Raw genomic sequence first — 20,309 nt, 5'->3', positions numbered from 1 at the left:
AAGCCAGAGAGGAGAGAGGTGTTGAGAAGAGAGGAGATGAAGGGGAGTAATCAGATTACACTTTTAATCACAATGAAAAGACACAATTGAATACCTGACCTGTGACAGGCATATCCCAAAAGTATTGTTAGTGGTCGTCTTTGAATTGAAAGTGAACCACAAACTGGATCAGAGGCAATCCTGCTCTTCCTTTCGCTTCCTGTGTCACAGGCTGCATCTTGACAACTGACAGATCCAACGCAGGGTCTGGGAAAGGAATTTATTCTTTTTTTTTTTAATTGTTGTTTGAATATCATACCTAAATACATTAAATGACAGTGATTGCTAGAATAAAATGTATATGGTTTTTTTTTGGTTGTTTTTTTTTTGTATCATGAAGGCTGAAGTTAGACACTTGTGTGGCAAGTGGGGCAAAAGATAAATGACAGTATGTTAATATTATAATAGCCTTGGCAATTTAATTGTCAACACAGCCGTTGATGCATCTCGTCATCATAATTTATGAAAACAAAAATGTCAATAATTTTTCCCGTTATATTAACCATGATTTTGATGCACACAAAAAATGTTAAGGTTGGTTTATATTCCAACGTAATTTCTGGAGTCGAGGGTCTCCAACCCTGTCTGATAATTCGGAAATACGTCATCCACACTTTTGCGATGTGAGTCTTTTTTGGAAAGTCGTACAACCTTTTCTCATGTGTCTGCGACCTGAAATAGAATCAGATAATGTTGAAATTGTCAACATTTGCTGCATGGTCGGAGTGAAGCTGCACAGCGTTTGCAGCTGTTTGCGCCTGACATTTCAGATTCATCACAAGTATCAGATATGTCATAAGTATGAACCAGCCCTTGTAAGGCCATTGCACACTGGATAAAATGGTTAAAAATGACATTGATCAATGAAAAACGACTGGAAACATGGATTCTTACAGTTCCTGTTTATGTGTTCAATATGGCTCTGGAGAAGCTTATTCTCTGTGTAGCTAACCATGAAGAACTGCATAATAAAGCATATAAATAATACAAGGACACCGACACTACTGACTTTCTGAAATAAACTTGGAACCATTCATTGAAGTCAGCAAGAAAGTTGCAGAGGTTTAAGTTTGAGGCTGAGAAAATGTGATTAGTTTACTGTACCATAGAAAACATGTCCAAGAATACGCACCCATCTAATCAAATGATTCTTGGTTAATACATCATAATACATGATAGTAGATAGTACTAAATACAGTGGAAAATGCATAATGCATGAAATAGTAGCAGCAACAGCAGCTAATAGCAGACATCAGGTTTAAAGATCATGGAAAGCAAGAGAGAACAGGTGGGTCTTGAGGGTTGATTTAAAGCGGGCGACAGTGGGAGCATCATGCACCAAAGCTGGGAGAGAGTTTCAAAGAGTCAGAGCCATGAAGCTAAACAAGTGTTTTCCAAGTGTGGTGCACTTTTGCTTGGGGATAACAAGCAGATTAAAGTTAGAGGATCTCAGCTTGAGGGTAGGAACATAGTGGGTCATCAGGTTGAGGAGGTACTTGGGACCTGTGTGATGAAGAGCATTACAGGTGAGCAGGAGAGTGTTGAAATAATCCTGAACTTTACAGGTAGACAGTTTCTGAGGTCCAGGGCAGCTATATTTAGATTCTTAAGTTGAGTTTTAGATCCTACTAGATTTGTTAGTGTTCAGCTGAAGAAAATTAGCAGACACCCAGGCCTCGATGACTTGGATGCAAGCCTAGAGCCGGACCATGGTAGCGTCGAGTTTTAAGTAGAGATGGGTCAGCATAGGAGTGAAACATGAGGCTGTGTTGGCGGATGAGGTGACCCAAGAGAAGCATGTAGATATTGAAGAGAAGGGGCCCAAGAACAGATCCTTGGGGGACATTGCAAGTGACTGGGTTTGCAACGCCACTATGTCCAGCATAGAAAACTGGCTGGCTACAGCACTTTCGAGAGATTTTGAGAGAAAAGGGAGAATGGAGATGGGATGGAAATTACATAAGTCAGCCGGGTCGAGGGAGGGTTTTCTGAGTACTAGCGTAACTCGGGCAAGCTTAAGGGCAGCAGGAACCTAGTCCAGGGACAGGTTGAGAGTGTGCATAATGGAGCGTGCAAGATCAGAAGAACAGAGACGGACAGGGTTAGTCAGCCAGGGGACCAGGGGGCATGTGGCAGTAGTTGATTTCAACAGTAAGCCAGAAACATCAGCAATGGAGAGAGGAGAGGAGGAGAGGAAAGGAGGGGCAACGGCGGAGCGTCAAGGTGTCCAAGTAGTAAACTGGATTTGTCATGCTTGTGTGTTTTCAACTTTCAACCTGTTTATGTGGTACATTTTTTTTTAAAAAGTTGAGTTATTATTAAAATATAGTCAGCTTTCAGTCTGATAACAAGGAGTATACGGAATGAAGAGAGAGAGAGAGAAAGAGAGAGAGAGAGAGAGAGCGAGAAAGAGAGAGATAATGTTGCTGATAATCTTGAAATTTCACTGAAACAACAAGCAGAAAAAAAAACTTCAAATAACTGTTTATTGTCACATACATTTTTTTACAGTTATCCAAAATATTATTTAAATGTATACTGCACTTTAAATGTATATCTATCAACACTCTCATTTTACATTTAAATAAAAACTACTCAAAGCTTACAAATAAAATGCTTACCATATTGATACAAAAATATTACAAATTCATTACTTGTGCCAAATCTAAGAGTAATCCCCAGGTGAGCTTTGCACAGATGTGTGTACAATATATATGTACACAGAATGTCACATAGTGTCCTATGAATCTGATGTAGAATAGCAATAGCCTTTATTAAGCTTTATTCTAGTACGTTTAAACACCACCTGACTTGTTTGTATTGTTTTTGATTTCATATATCTAGTGTAATCAGTGGTACGCTTTTCAAACTTTTAGACAGCATGTTGCAATTGTAATGTTTACAGGTACTGTGAAGAATAAAATGGCATGGGTGTATTTGGATGGTTATAAATGGGTGCATCGCTAGCGACAGTTTCATGGAATCCGACCACAAAAGTATGAGGCAACTAAACTTTGCTCAATGAAACTGATCTTCCCGCTGATGCCTGGGAAAACACTTGGCTCTTCATGCTCTAGACGTGCGGCACCCTTTCTTCGTATTGTTGCACCCTTTTTGTCATTTCTTCTAGTGAAAGGCTGTTAAGGAAAACTATTATTCAAAATGGAAGAATGCTGGAGTAAAAGATTAGCTAAAGCTAAGATCAGAAAAAAATACAAAGGAGTGGTTACCATCCTGCTCCAACTTTCACGACACATTGGCAGACTTATAAACATCCAGGATTTCAACCACCAAACCTAGGGCATCTATAAACCCCTGTGCAGCAAAATTGGGTTGAAATTCCCCCTAATCCACATGGACCAACTAAATACAACTAAAAGGCTTTTCACAGTCTGTTATTGCCTGCTTACAGCATTTCTAGCTGGACTCATATTTATGAATAAATTATTGAAAGGATATGTCTGCTGGCCAGGGATTGTATGGTAGACTGAACCGTCTTCTGGAAATGCAAGAGTGACTCGCACTTGCATGGGTCAACAGTCACGACTGCCTTTACTTCTTCTGAAAAGACAAAAAATCCAATGAATGCCCTGGCATGCCAATATAAGAACATAAGAACATAAGAAAGTTTACAAACAAGAGGAAGATATTTGGCCTATCTTGCTCATTTGGTTGCTAGTAGCTTATTGACTCCAGAATCTCATCAAGCAGCTTTTTGAAGGATCCCAGGGTGTCAGCTTCAACAGCATTACTGGGGAGTTGGTTCCAGATTCCCAAGATTCTCTGTGTAAAAAAGTGCCTCCTATTTTCTATTCGGAATGTCCCTTTATCTAATCTCCACTTGTGACCCCTGGTTCTTTTTCTTTTTTCAGGTCGAAAAAGTCCTCTGGGTTGACATTGTCAGTACCTATTAGAATTTTAAATGCTTGGATCAAATTGCCATAGAGTCTCCTTTGTTCAAGACTGAATAGATTCAATTCTTTTAGCCTGTCTGTCTGTCTGCATATGACATGCCTTTTAAACCCAGAATAATTCTGGTCGCTCTTCTTTGCACTCTTTCTAGAGCAGCAATATCCTTTTTGTATAGAGGTGACCAGAACTGAACACAGGATTCTAGATGAGGTCTTACTAATGCGTTCTAAAGTTTTAACATTCTTCCCTTGATTTAAATTCAACACTTTTCATTATATATCCAAGCATCTTGTTGGCCTTTTTATAGCTTCTTCACATTTTTGAGTCAACATAAACACCTAGGTCTTTTTCATAGATTCCTTCTTCAATTTCAATATCTCCCATATGGTATTTATAATGCACATTTTTATTGCCTGTGTGCAGTACCTTACACTTTTCTTTATTAAATGTAATTTGCCATGTGTCTGCCCAGTTCTGAATGCTGTCTAGATCATTTTGAATGACCTTTGCTGCTGCAATGGTGTTTGCCACTCCTCCTATTTTTGTCCTGTCTACAAATTTACCAGAATCTAAGTCATTAATGTAGATTAGGAATAGCAGAGGACCTAATACTGATCCCTGTGGTACACCACTGGTTACCTTGCTCCATATGAGACAGCATCACAAGTTACTTAAACAGTTTTATACCCAAGCAAAGGTAGATCAGAACAATAAGTCCACTGCAGTCCATTAGTGTAGCACATTCAATCATGACAGAACAATGCCAGAAGTAAATCAATGAAAGTTGTGCGTCAAAAGATTAATTATGTGCAGCCGAATCAAGCTCATGTCAACAATAAATTCCAAATCATTTCATGTTCTTCTTATCTTATCACTATGAGGGTTTGGTCATCACGTCAATGTAAAGTATGTGAAAGAAACCCCATTGCCTGACAGTTAACAACAAGTGTTACCACTTGCTACTCTTATAGCGCCCCCCTTAATCCCACCCCTCCTGACCCAAACATCCTTTTACAGTGTCCCACCCCTGCAGGTCACTTCATGTTCAGTTCCATCACAGTCTTAGTTCAGTGTCCCTTGACTTTCCAGTAACCATACACTGCAGCAGGGAGTATGGTGATGTTAACATTACAGACAACGTTAAATAGCTCCCCCCCTTAAGTTCCCTCGCTGAATACTCGAGACTCAAAGTTACAGCCCTGGTCACTGTGGAGCTCCACTGGGACCCAGAACTGGATGAAGAAGCCCTCCAGCAGTACTTCAGCCATCAACTCTGCTTCCTGTTCAGGCAGGGCATTCATTTCTGGCCACTTGGTGAAATAGTCTACAGCTATCAGAACAATCCAGTTCACCCTGTCAGAGTGAGGGAAGGGCCCCAGAAAAATCTTTGTCATATATGGCGTAGTTTTGGTCACCCTGAAGTGCCCGCTCCATTTTCTTTTTCAGGACTGCCCATTTGTGTTAACAATGCAGTTTTCAAGTGAAATCGGTTTGCAGGCTACAAGTGCAAACCAAGAAAATGTGTAAATTTCCTGAGCATGCTTAATCCTTCCATTGCCTTCTGGGAATGAAGCAAAGAAGATCCCAGAGACTATAAAGTTTTAGAATTCCACAAAGTTGGGAGTTGATATAGAGACCAGATACATGACAGCTGTAAGTTACATCCTTTGAGCTTTTGAATAATTTTTTAATGTAGTCTTGTTGTATATGATTATATTACAAAACTAAAATAAATTTGTGGAATAACAGTGCTGTAATTCTCTGTAATTCTCTACTGATCGACAGAGTGTCGTAAGCTTCTACTACATCTAAAATTAGCAGCTGTGGCTGGTGGACTCCAAGTCCTAGTAGAACTGGAACCACCTGTAATGGGCCAGCCAGTCTTGGTGGAGGGCCACCTGTTATCCTCTGGGAGGTAACTCGGTAGACAACCTCCCTGATCTTCTCCAGGACCTGGCAAGGCCCAAGCCAGTGGCCACTCTTCCGCTGGGGGCTGTAGACCCACATAAGCTCCCCATCTTCAAAATGTCTCCCCTATGCCCGGGTGTCATAATTCCGCGTCTGCCGGGAATCTGCAGCTATCAGTTGGTCCCTGGCAAAAGCGTTATGTAGCTTTCTGGTTAACTCAGGACCTGGGGGCTCAACTGGAGCAGCAAGCAGCCATCAAAATGTTAATTCAGCTGGTGCAGGAGGTTGAATTTTGTACTACTGTCCGGCAATACGGTTAATTTCCCAAGTGGACTTTGTTGTTCAAACTTCATTTCAAATGTACCAGACAGTACCAACTGTGGACCAAACCCTCTAAATGGACCCAGTGTGAACACTAAGATTATCCTTTACAGAACGAAACAAACCAAAACATGTTGGAGCAATGGGTAATCAGTAGTGTGACAGGTTCTGTGGGACATGTTTAAACATTTCTTTTCAACTAGGATTCACAATTTAAATTCACATAAGGACACATGCATCAGTGTGAATGGGGCATTATGTAGAACACATCTATGCATATCCAAAAGTGGGTAAACGCCCTTTTGGTGGAGCTGAACAGATAGATTCAACAGAGATAGATTGAACATGAACGGATACATTGTTATTGTCCCTCAGCCAATCAGAGCTCCCACCACCCCCAAAGAGTCCATTCCCTCTCAGGTGTTGTTCAGACCCGACAGATCCTTTCATGGGCTAGGATGAAGGCTACTAGGAGGTCCACTGTGCCTAACAACATAACATTAACAGAACATAAACAACCAATCACAAAATACTCACACTCACACACACACACACACACACACACACACACACACACACACACAAACAGAACATGCAGTCCAGTGGCCACACCCCGTGCTCGCGCCACATTTCTAATTGAGAGCTCTCAGCTGTCAGTCTTGCACGTACAAAAACAGCACAGATGCTCACTGTTAAACTGTCTTGTCTTTAACCTAGTATGTGCATATCACAGGAGAGTAGAAATGAGTAAACTCTGTATCCCTTATATGAGAAGTGGGTAAATGTTATATTACCAAATTAAAATTGGGTAAATGCTGTTTACCTACGTATACCCTCGACTACACCACTGCCCCCCCCCCCCCCCCCCCCCCAGGTCATAGCAACCCTGTCAGCTGTTGGGTGTCTTACTTAAGCATGTTTTCTTGTCTTCATTCAAGATATACCCATCGTGACACTTGCAGTAATAGGAATCTGTGGTGCTCACGCAAATATGTTCACATCCATGGGTTTCAAGGGAGCAAATATCCAGACCTGTAACAAGCATGTTTAGAGAAATGCTTTTGCAGATTTGTTAAATTAATCCGCTGTAAAAGTAGCATATTAGTGAAATTCTAAATACATCAGTTACACGTCTTTACAGGTTCATGAGATATTTTACTCACCTATAACTGTGCTGCCGAGACTACTGTTGGAGTATTAGTTTAAATCGTTATAAATCTACTAAATATTTCATGCATAATAATTGAGTGTCATACAGTAAACCTGTTGCTGGATTAAATTTGGTTCTATATTTTCCTGGTACTGTGTAGTTATGTGTAAAATGTTAATTTATTTGTGTTGACTAAATAGCAAGCTTTATTAGATGTAAGGGTGCCAATATTAAACTCTATTGACTTGCTTGCCTGTCAGTATATCACTTGTTTCCAAGTGATGCATTTTCTTTTTATTGCAATTACATCAATTGCTTTTTGAATTATGACATACATAATGCTGCACATTCATTTAAGCGTCCTTGTGGAACTGGCAAGCATGCATACAAGATAAATTAATGGATTTGTAGCTGCATTGAAAGCATAATATTCAACAGAATACCAATTGCTAGACTCTTAATAAATGTCAGGCCAGCAGAACCAAAGGCAGTTGAGTGTCCCAGTCGTGCTGGTGACTGGCAGTGCTGATCACGAGTTGAACTGTGAGAGTGCATTTGAACCGCTCCAAGAGACTAACACTCTGGGTGGTGCGAGTCTTGTGACTGTTCAACTGCCAACACCAGGCACTTGAAATTGCTACCTTGGTTGCTGTGAAGCTCCTGGGGGACCTCAAACCAGCTGAAAACCCCTTCTAGCAGGGTATTGACCACAGTCTCAGCTTCTTGGTCAAAAAGGGGGTACACCACTGGTCACTTTGTGAAGTGCTCCATGGCTGCTAGCATGAACCGGTTTCCTCTGTCCAACCATGGGAATGGCCCCAGGATATCGACCTGACCCTCTCCATGGGCCCGCCAACAGGAGAGTGCTGGAAGGGGCGTGCGACCAGTCTGTGGGTCTCTTACGGGCCCCCAGTGGAGCATCTACCACAGGGTCTTGGTACCTGGAGCTTCATGGTATGCCCTCAGCACCGCTTCCTTCAGAGCTTGGGGGACCACCATCTGCCACATTGCTTCGCCAGTAGCTCCTTCCACTGGTGCTGCAGGACTCTGTCTCAAGGCACCACATCCTCCCAAGGCTGGGGGGGGGGGGTTGGACTGCTCAATCCAGCAGGTGACCTGTCCCTCTTGTTCTCTGAAAGTCAGGAGCCACTGGAGGACCACATGGTCTGTTCTCATAGTGAAGAGGAACTCACAGAGGTAGTGGCGGAAGTGATGGACTGCTGTGACCACTGACAGTAGCTCCTGCCCTGCTGAAATAGGTGATCACCTTCAGGCCAATCCCCTCATTGCTGCTGTCGGTGTCTAGGCAGATAGGCAGGCTGGGGTTGGGTGAAGAGAGCACTGGTGACTGGGTCAGTGCCTCCCGGAGGGCGTCAAATGCAGCTTGTTGCTCCTCCTTCCAAGTGAATGGTTAGTGGACTATTTCCAAACTGCAGTCACCTTATTGAGTTCTGTGCTGATCCCCACTCCTCTGACTTGGTGGTCCAGAAAGTTAACTTCTCGCTGCATGAACCAGCACTTTTGGGGTGGAGTTTCAGACCAGCTGCAGCCATGCATTCCAATACTCCCTTGAGTGCATCTAGGGCAGACTGAAAGGAGGCTCTGTGCACCAGAAGGCTATCCAGGTAGACCAGGCACTCTTGGGGTGGAACTTCGACCAAGACTTTCTTCATCAACCTCTCAAAGGTGGCAGGAGTGTTGCAGAGCCCAAACGGTATGACCCAGAACTGCTAGAGCCTCTTGCTGATTGAAAACACATTTTTTGGCTGTGCGTCGGGTGCCAGATCTATCAGCCAGTAGTCTTGTGATCCAGAGATCCGGCTACCAGATACAGTGACCAACATTGTGAGGGAGGGGGTACGAGTTCTTCTATGGTTACCTCGTTCAGCCACCTGTAGTCCACACAGAACCTCCACTCACTATTTTTCTTGGGTACCATCGCCACTGGTGTTGTCCAGAGGCTGTCTGAGGGCTCGATCAGATCGGCTTCTCTCATTTCCCTTCATATCATCTCTGCAGCCTCCTGGCATGCCACTAGCAGGTGGCCGTGACTAAGCTTGATAGGTGTGGCTTCCCAAGTATCGATGCGATGCTGTACCAGATGTGTCTGTCCAACTCCCTCCTCAGTGGCAGCAAAGTTGTCCTTGTACTTTAGCAGCAGTTCCTACAGCTGATCCGGTTGTTGTGGGCCAAACCCCTCACAGCTGCAGCGCCAGACAGCGGTCACTGCTGCATGGGCTAGTGAGGGTTAACTGGTGGTGGGAGGGGGGTATTATTGTTTGACACCAACCTGGAGCAGGGCTGAGTTCTCCAAGACGGCTGGCAGCGGCCTCTGTGGTGGAGGGTGCTGATCCCGGGAGAGAGCTGTATTCTCTGGGAATGGTTGTGTGAGGGGTGGAAACCTCCGGGCTGGAGTTTGCTGGCGCTGAGATAGGGGCATTGGCTGTTGTTCCAGCGTTGTCTGCGGGGTCCCATCACTGGCTGTTTGTGTGCGGTGGCCGAAGGAGTCCCGATCGCGGACCAGCTGTCCCAAGGAGGTAGGCTAAGGCCAGGGCCGGGCTCCCTTGTAAGTGTAATGTCTCACCAGTGTTTCGTTCAGGGCTTGGTAGCTTCCCAGGCAGGTGGGGGAGAGGTTCAGGAGGACAAGCTGCACCTCACCCCTCAGCACAGCTGTCAGCCGGCTGGCCTTATGGCTGTCAGTCCAGCCATGCAGCTATGCCAATATTGTAAGCTGCATAGCAAAGCCCTCCTCCCATCAAACCCCAGAATCGTCACATCACTGGGCTGTGTCAGTCTAGTCCTCTTTACAACCTCTTCACTTCCGCCTAGCTCTTCTACCCTCCCGCAATCGGAGCGGGGCCCATCTCGGGGCTTAACTACTGTAGCTGCCTAGATGCTGCACTGCAGTTAAGCTGCCCATAAAAATCTTGTTTGCATATGGGCGGCGCCATTATTGTTTACATTTCCCAGTCTTTCCACGCCTCATGCTGACGTCACAGCAGTGGTCGCCTTGCCCTGTTGTGCTGATGTTACCTTCTCTGGTTTCATCTGGTCTTGCGAATCACTGTCTCTCCTCCCCCTTGTACCATCTTGGGCCCTGGCTTTTACACATCGCTTGGTTGCCATTTCCAGCTCAGCCACAAGTTATTCCAGTCTCTGCCGCAGACAGTCTACACTCAGCAACTGCGAAATTCCCCCTTCTGCCTTCGCTCTCACTGGTGTGCGCTCCATAATCCCACTTCTGAACATTATATAGTCATTCCTTCAAAACAATAAACTTTACTGGTTAATGATGTCCCCTTTTTTAAATGTACTACTGGATTGAAAAAAATACTTTGGCTCCTCTCTCTCTAATGTACCAAACCCTTCTACGGTTTTTACCAGCCTACGTCCGTCCAGCTTTGTACAGTTACGGGGGAACTGGCGCCCATGAAGGTGAGGGGGACTGTGGCAATTCAAGTGGCGGACCAGACAGTACAGCACCCCATCTGGGTAGCAGCTGTTCAGGACCCCTGCATTCTTGGCCTGGACTTTCTGTCCTACACAAGCTGGATCTTCATACCAGTTGCCAGCTCAAGCACTTTGAATCTGGAGTGTTCATCTTCCCCGTACTGCTCAACACTCTCTCTGCATCCGAAAAGCAAAACAAGTTCTCTTAGAACAGCCTGCCAGGTCGTTACAATATGGTATACACATAATCAGAATGATTTAAACAAATACCCAACATAATTGTTTATTTTATTTTTGAATAACACTAACACAACCTTACTCTGCTATTTACCTGTAGAGCACACTGATGCAGGTTTGTAGTTTATACAAAAAAAAATACAATAGCAAAACCGGACGATTAACAATGTACCAACTGCAGACCAAACCCTCTAAACGGACCCAGTGTGAACACTAACATTATCCTTTACAGAACCAAACAAACTAAAACATGTTGGAGCAATGGGTAACCAATCGTGTGATTGGTTACCCATTACCCATCTGTGGGACATACCATGTACAAGTTTGTAAAGAAAACGTTGGCCTAAAATGTAGATTTCAGTGTGTTCCTGTTTACGTAATCAACACTTACCTCGTATACATCTTGTGTATACACGTATAGATATAACAACAATACCGATGATAATAAGATTATTTTAATTTAGTTGACTATTTGAAAAATTTATTAAGTAAACACTTACAAATAAGTGGGGGGAGGGGGAAAACAGTATAGCAACCATGTCATAGTGACCCCCCCCCCCCAGGTCATAGCAACCCTGACAGCTGTTGGGTGTCTTACTTGAGCACGTTTTCTTGTCTTCATTCAAGATATACCCATCCTTACACTTGCAGTAATAGGAATCTGTGGTGCTCACGCAAATATGTTCACATCCATGGGTTTCAAGGGAGCAAATATCCAGACCTGTAACAAGCATGTTTAGAGAAATGCTTTTGCAGATTTGTTAAATTAATCCGCTGTAAAAGTAGCATATTAGTGAAATTCTAAATACATCAGTTACACGTCTTTACAGGTTCATGAGATATTTTACTCACCTATAACTGTGCTGCCGAGACTACTGTTGGAGTATTAGTTTAAATCGTTATAAATCTACTAAATATTTCATGCATAATAATTGAGTGTCATACAGTAAACCTGTTGCTGGATTAAATTTGGTTCTATATTTTCCTGGTTACTCAGTTCTGTGTAAAATATTATTTGATTTGTGTTGACTAAATAACAAGCTTTATTGGATGTAAGTGTGCCGATATTAAACTCTGTTGACTTGCTTGCAGGTCAGTATATATGCATTTGTGTTGTATCAGTAGATCACTGATACAACACAAATGCATTTACTTTTTATTGCAATTACATCAATTGCTTTTTGAATGAAGACATACAGTGTATTTGGCTCGCCTACAATTTCACATTACACCCTCTATGCTGCACATTCATTTAAGCGTCCTTGTGGAACTGGCAAGCATACATGCAAGATAAATGAATGGATTTGTAGCTGCATTGAAAGCACAGTATTCAGCAGAATACCAATTGCTAGACTCTCTTTAATAGATGTCCAACTATTTATAGTTATGAGATTCCAAATTACAAAAACACATTTGTTTCCCTTGAATTGTGATTTAAACTTATTTAAAGGAATCAAGCAAACAGGAAACTATAGATAAATTAGAAACTTGTTCCCTATAGGATGACGATGCATTCCTTGTTACTACAAAATGCTGCTAATATTAAAAGACATAGATTTTAGAGAATAGAAAAATAGCACTGCATTTAATGTAAGATTTACAAAAGGAATTATCATACATAGGATGTTAATAAAATCCAGTGTAATTTCCCAGAACCATAAAATGCTCCCAAAATCAAACACAGTCTCATCCTATAGGTTGGTTAACGACCCTATAGTTTTACCATTAAAAGATTGCTGTTTGAATACTAGAACATTAATATCAATCAACTCTACTGGATACCTATGACTGGTATAGTGTAGCTGACCAATTGAAAAAGATCAACCAACAGAGGGCAGTAGCACCACAGTATTTTAGTGTCACCTTTCCGCAAGCATCTTACCGCATAGTGTCTCCCTAAATTGGGAGGTGAACCTCTCTATCACACCATAGGTCTCCACATAGAAGACATGCTCATCCAGAGGCGTGCTGGCCATCAGCCTCAGGGACTGCATATCGGCCCGGTCCACACCAATGGCATAGATCTCCATTCCAGAGGCCCTGGCCTGGGCTGACACCTCCTGGACCTTGTCCTGCGGCCGCCCATCTGTCACAATGACGGCCACCTTGGAGATATTCTGGGACCGCGGCCGTGCTCCAGCTTCCTCTGTGTAAGCCTCGTTCATGGCAGTCCGAATGGCCAAGCCACTCATGGTGCCTGTCGAAAGGGGCTTGATCCGGGACACAGCCTGCTTCATATCTACTTTGTTAAAGTAGGTCTTGAGGTGGAACTCAATTTTGACCGTGCTGGCATAGTTTATGACTGCCACTCTTGTGGCATACTGGCCAATGTCCAAGGTGTCGATCATGTCTGAAATGAAGATCTTAACTTTCTCGAACTCCCCTGGACGCACACTGCGGGAGCTGTCGATTATTAAGACCAGGTCCAAGGGGCGGCTCTTGCACTGTATCCCTGATAATGATGCAAAGAAAAGAAAATAATATTAGCAGTTATTAGGCAGCCTTGAATGCTTATTATGCAGCATTGGAAGCTGCTGTTTTCAACTTCATATTTACAGTCCAGGTAGATTTTTTTTTTTTTTTTTTAATGCACAGAAAATCCAATTGTTCGACTTATCAAAGGTAGTTTTTTGAAAACTGCTATTCGTAGTAAGCCCCAATTGTATTTTGTCTTTTTATTTCACATTATGTTACAAAATGTGATATTTTTACTAATTGAGGCACTGCAGAAAGGTATGCAAGCTTGTTTCAACATTCAGAGGAAAAATACAGGTATAAGAAATATTAAAACTCAATGAACCAGATCTACTAACCATTGCCCTTGTTTAGTAAATAGAATAAAACGTCTGTTTTCCTTAAAATATAGCTTTTCCTTTTGAAACATTAACATTTTGTTTTGAAAACAAATTGCACAAAGAAAGTATTCAGTACAATGGTTGTATACTGTAACATCCATTGCAATTACAATTACATAGTTTTAATTAATTCCGCATGAAATCCATACCAGGGGTGAGGGTGCTGGGACACAGGAGATACCAGGGTCAAGTTTTGTCTTCTCCAGACAATGCATTTAATTCTGATCCAAAAACACCCATTCAAACCTCCAGATACTGTACATCTACACAAATCTAATCATAATGCTAATTCACAATTTTAATTACCAAACAACTTTTAACTTAATCCTAACCTTAAACAGTCACAATATGATTGTTAATTGATATTCAGTCCCCTGACTGGACAAATATAATATAATTTTTCCATACATTAGAAATTAGATGATAATTATGGATTAGATGTTCCCAGAGAATTTAGCACCAGACACATTTCCAACCATATATATATATACACACACACACACACACACACACACACACACACACACACACACACACACACACACACACACACACACACACAGCTCTGGAAAAACTTAAGAGACCACTGCAAAATTATCAGTTTCTCTGGTTTTACTATTTATAGGTATGTGTTTGGGTAAAATGAACATTTTTGTTTTATTCTATAAACTACTGATAACATTTCTCCCAAATTCCAAATAAAAATATTGTCATTTAGAGCATTTATTTGCAGAAAATGACAACTGGTCAAAATAACAAAAAAAATGCAGTGTTGTCAGACCTCAAATAATGCAAAGACAATATGTTCATATTCATTTTTAAACAACACAATACTAATGTTTTAACTTAGGAAGAGTTCAGAAATCAATATTTGGTGGAATAACCCTGATTTTCAATCACAGCTTTCATGCATCTTGCCATGCTCCACCAGTCTTTCACATTGATGTTGGGTGACTTTATGCCACTCCTGGCGCAAAAATTCAAGCAGCTCGGCTTTGTTTGATGGCTTGTGACCATCCTTCCTCCTCTTGATCACTTTCCAAAGGTTTTCAATGGGGTTCAGGTCTGGAGATTGGGCTGGCCATGACAGGGACTTGATCTGGTGGTCCTCCATCCACACCTTGATTGACCTGGCTGTGTGGCATGGAGCATTGTCCTGCTGGAAAAACCAATCCTCAGAGTTTGAAAACATTGTCAGAGCAGAAGGAAGCAAGTTTTCTTCCAGGACAATCTTGTACTTGGCTTGATTCATGCGCCCTTCACAAAGGCAAATCTGCCCGATTCCAGCCTTTCTGAAGCACCCCCAGATGAGTCCAATTTTCAGCTTTGCCCAACACCTGGTTGTCTAATGGTTAGACGGAGACCTGGAGAGGCCTACAAGCCACTCTCGCACCCACTGTGAAATGTGGTGGAGGATCGGTGATGATCTGGGGGTGCTTCAGCAAGGCTGGAATCAGGCAGATTTGTCTTTGTGAAGGACGCATGAATCAAGCCAAGTACAAGGTTGTCCTGGAAGAAAACTTGCTTCCTTCTGCTCTGACAATGTTCCCCAACTCTGAGGATTGGTTATATATATATACACGTAATAGGTATAATAGGTTAAATTACATTATTGTCAAAAAATGTTCTAGCCCTGTGAGAATTATTGGCAACACAAATAAAAAATATCTTGTACTAAGAAATTGAAGACCAAAAATGATTCCCATATTCTTGTTGTAATAAACTATTTGCTGTTTAAGTTAAAAGCCAATAACTTGTCAGTGTTATTGTCAGTGTCCTGTAAACAAAGCAAGTTATTATTCCCAATAACACTGGAATGGAACAAAGCAAAACATTTTCAAGCTAGGCAATGGGAAGAAAAAGCAAAAAAAAAAAAAAAAAAAAAAAAAAAAACATGACTCATATTCCCACAATAGTATTTTATCACCTTGAAACAGAGTTAGTTTGACTGTATGTACAAACCTGACCTCAACAACTGTTTGACCAAGGAAAGGGGGGCATCTGAAAGTAGTGAAGACTCTTCAGAACCTGGGAGGATATGTTCTTACCAACAATAGCTGTGCTGCTGCTTAGCAAAGATGCATTGCTACAGAAAGTGAACTTTTGCTTGGGAAGTGATCTAACTGTATTTCTATTGGTGGCGTTGTTGTTGCTTTGGGTACTGAGCGGCTGCTCTGGTCAGATGATGGGTCTGGAGTGCCAGACTGGTGGATAAAGCTTCTATGGCTGCCGACAATGTTGACCATGAAACCTATAATTGTTGCTATGAACTTGAGCCACCAAGAGGGAGACACAGTAGAGCACTGGTTTAAATGCTGACCTTGTGAATGTGAATTATTGTATGCCCTTGTGAATGTGAATTATTGTATGCCATTAGTAGAAGCATTGATGAGGTCAATTTTAAAATGCAGTAATGTATTGTACAACTTTTATTTCACTTACTTTCAGAGATTTAGTATGTAATGCATAGCTAATTTAAACGTTATATTGTATACCAGGTTCTAACGTTCTTCCCCTTTATGCAATTTATATTTGACTGAAAGGAAACATATTGGTTTTACTTGCATTTTTTTTTTAAACTCACCCCCCTCCTATCTCTATAACTAGTAGTTCCACCGAGAAGTCTGTCTCATTATCCTTTTCCGTTTTACTTTTCATACCAAAATTGTATGTTGAGCAGAAGCAGAAATGACCTAGATGTTTATGTTTGATTTGCTGTTTTACAAAATAAAATGCAGCTTTAAACCAACTAAGTTACTGATAATGAAGGTCAGATACTGACAGTCGAGACAAAAGATCCACAGAAGATCAGCTGATTCTTTACATAAAGCTGGGAAGCACATGTAACAAAGTAGCAGAATATATTCACTATCAAATTGACAAAGAAAAAGGAAGCAGTGGCAATAGTACTGATGGTAGAGGTAGCAAAACCAGTTTGAAAAGGTTTAATTCTTGTTGATTTTAACATTGCCACCCCAGTTGGAATAGGATTTTAAACGACCACATGCTATGCATAGTGCTTTCTATATAGGGAGACAGGGGGTGGTTTTAGGGTACATTGGAATACAATTGCTTTTTGTTCTGTAAATTGGCAACACTAAAAATTCAAGTTCAGCACATAGAAATTACAAATAAGTTATTTTCTGCAAATGATCCTAAACTCACCTAATTTTATTGGTGAAACAGTTATCATTTTTAAATAATCAAACAACTAAAAGGCTCACTGTACTGCCAACCTAGCTTTACCTAGTTTAATTGTTGATTTGTTCTTGCAATAATATTCATGGGTGTCAAAAAATACATTGTTATTGGACGTGCAATTTCCAGATAGGGAACAGGTCTGTTGCAGGAAAATGTTTGTTTGGCAGACCCATGTGGTGCAAATCCATCATTGCATTTCATTCATTTAATTTAATGAGAATTAATCCAATAATGACATGTGCAATATATTCACTTAATGCAATACTTTCCATAACCATGGTTAATAATGAAGCGCTTCATCATTTTTTTGAAAGGCACGCTTTTGCCAGAAATTGCATTGCAAATTGCTAGTGCATTAGTTTATTTATGTATGCATTATTATTATTATTATTATTATTATTATTTATTATTATTAATAATAATAATAATAATAATAATAATAATAATAATAATGGTGTTTCTGTTATGTGAACAAAAAAAGATTAAACCTGGTTTAGCATCATTTGCTCTAGCTTATATACTTTTGTTTGGTATAATTTAATGGGGAAAAACAGCACTTGCTTCTAAAAAAATTCAAATAACAAAACAGATTATTGTAATTAATGTTCACAGTAGCAGAAATATATTTAGAACCACATATTTTGTAATATTTCCATAACAGCATGTAAACTTTGTAGTTATTATAAATAAGTTTTAATAAAATATGCATCTGGTATCCAATTCTTCCATTAAGACACAGAGGTGAATATATTATTTTAGCACAATAAGAAAAGCTGATTCATAAGTTACCTGATAAACCTCCTTGTAATTGTACACTACAGTAGAATTTTCTAGAACCAGGCAACACACCATTTAAAAAGAAAACCCAAATAAAAGCTATCCTATATTACAAATAAAAACTTCTAAAAATGTTATATATATATATATATATATATATATATATATATATATATATATATATATATACACACACACATATACACACTATCAATTTGATACTGTACACATTTCCAACAGAATTCTACAGAATACCATTATAGCTTAAATTGTAAACCTATATAACCTAATTTAGTCTAGATGCTTTCTGTAATAATGAAATAATTTTACCTGTTGCACTAATGGCATTCTGAGCTGCTTGGACAGGACTGGTGTACGGGATAGCTGCAGAAATCCTCTGTGGCTCATAGCCATAAAACCTGAAATTAGTTCCATGAACTTGAACCGCCAAGAGGGAGAAGCAGAAGAGGAGACCGCCAAATAAAGACTTCATTGTTGAAATCTTATTTTTCACTCCTTGCTATGTCTTCTTAACAGAGGTGTAAAAGACCAGACTGAGCACCAGCATTATTAGCCCACCAGCTTGGGCAAATTTAAAGACCCGAATACAAGACACGTGTAAGATCCTTAACCAATCCTGAACCAGAAGGAATGGTAAATTATGTATCCTGAATATATATATATGAGGGCTGCAAAGCACAAACTAAAAATCTGAGTTTTTGTGAAAGCAAAGCAAAGCATAATCCAAGGCGTATGTCATATCAGATCGAGTGGTTTGTAAATGCAAAGTAAAATGGAAATGTAAAAAACCCTGCATTGTTGCTCTATCCAGAGGCTAAACACAATGAAAAGTGAAAAGGTTTGTTTCTGCTGAAATCATCTGGAATGGAAATTTACTGAGAAAATAGGGAGTGATTTGCATCCCCAGTGTGGTCAGAGGTCAAAGACTTTCTGGATATTTCTCACAATATTTTTTTTGTTCTTAATTGCACAACCAATAATTAAACAGTTAGTGTATTGGATTTTATCAGAACCAGACAGGCATCTCGATTACTTTAATGCTTGAAGGCACTTACTGCTTTTATGAAGAAACTAAAAGATAAGGATAAGGGGTGCTTTGTAGCAAATTGTAAAGTCTGACCAGACGGCCCCCAGCTGTCTCAATAGGCTTGAGTCCATCAAGATTCCCTTTATAAACTAGCAACCAAAACACCTTTATATACCGACTCTGAACTTGTGATTTTGGAGGAAATGGTAGGATATCTGTTAATGTTTTCAGTGACTTAAAGATTATTGTAAGTTATTCTGTCTCTTATATTGGCAAATAGGGCACAAGAACCTTCAACTCTAATAACTAGTTAGAAACTTAAGGCTTTCCTTTTATTTAAAAAAGGAAGACATTAGAGATAGACAGATATAAAGAAACCCGCTTTCTATCATGATTGCCGTGTAGGCAGAATTCGTGATATAAAGCAGGTCATGATATAAACTGGGTTTCACGTTTTTTCTATGAAAGCACATTACGAGTGCGAGAAAAAAAAGAAATAAAACTAAAGGTGAATTAAAGAACATTTAGTCGTTCTTTACATTTAAAGAAATCCAGTTTACTACAGGACAAATACATTTTGTATCATTAACTGGAACAAAACAGTTTGTCATTGTCTCAAAAAGGCATCAATTGTCGACTGATAAGAGCTATCAATTAAGCGTTGCACTTTTTTTTTTTTTTTTTTTTTTTGTCGTGTGAGCGAATACTACCAGTCTGCTAAATACAAATTTGGTAACGTTGGTGTTTTGTAACTGAACTGTATCCCATTAAGACCACCCACTCAGCATTTGACATTAGTTGCGTTGGCAATTAATTCTATCCCGTGGTTGCTTAGTAAAGCCCAGCCACGCAGCATGTGCCAGGCTGCACAAAACATTACAATAAATGAGTTTGTGAGATAATATTAAGAGAGGTAATTTCTCAAAAAACCTATGGTGCATGATGATGGGTTTTTGAAAAATCATAATGAAACAGGACATGATATTAAGCAAGGCGATACAAAACTTGTTAAAATCTCTCTCAATTATAGGGTGATTAGAAAGTAAGTTTACCACATCAGTGATATGATGCGTTGATGTAGTAAACTTACTTTCTCATCACCCTGTGTGTGTGTGTCTGTATATAAGCATAAGCAAAGGCAGTTTGGCTAAATCATTAAGAACCAACTATTAGCAATTTCAATCAGTTAAGACAATAGCCCAGCTGTGACACTAAGACACCTTATTGATGTTACAAGACCTTGTTGAGTTTACAGTTTGTTTAGTTGCACACATACTTCTTACCTGGCAATAGAAAAAACTGACATCTAAAACCATTCAAGTTTAAATTCTTTATGGTCATACAATGATTTAATTTGGCAGTATTGAGTATACGAATGTTAATTACATTTTCTGCAGCTAAGATCCCACGC

At 40.3% G+C, this 20,309-nt stretch overlaps 1 protein-coding gene across 2 annotated transcripts; it reads right to left on the bottom strand.

The window, feature by feature from the left end:
* Positions 1-2,583: 2,583 nt before the first annotated feature.
* LOC121317450 (matrilin-3-like) lies at positions 2,584-18,540 on the bottom strand. 2 transcript variants are annotated; one of them, XM_041253402.1, is made up of 6 exons: positions 18,181-18,538; positions 12,900-13,469; positions 11,616-11,738; positions 7,090-7,212; positions 3,499-3,600; positions 2,584-3,168 (listed from the first exon to the last, which is right to left on the bottom strand). In XM_041253402.1, the coding sequence occupies exons 1-6, from the start codon at positions 18,341-18,343 to the stop codon at positions 3,113-3,115; spliced, it is 1,137 nt and encodes a 378-aa protein (XP_041109336.1). In that variant the 5' UTR covers positions 18,344-18,538; the 3' UTR covers positions 2,584-3,112. The 2 variants fall into 2 exon arrangements, with proteins under 2 accessions (XP_041109336.1, XP_041109337.1); XM_041253403.1 differs by lacking the exon at positions 7,090-7,212 and having other exon boundaries at positions 18,181-18,540.
* Positions 18,541-20,309: the final 1,769 nt, after the last annotated feature.

Source organism: Polyodon spathula, chromosome 6 (assembly GCF_017654505.1).
Source record: "Polyodon spathula isolate WHYD16114869_AA chromosome 6, ASM1765450v1, whole genome shotgun sequence".
NCBI lineage: Eukaryota > Metazoa > Chordata > Actinopteri > Acipenseriformes > Polyodontidae > Polyodon > Polyodon spathula.
The sequence above is the reverse complement of the archived record's forward strand: the minus strand, read 5'-3'. Positions and strand labels throughout refer to the sequence as shown.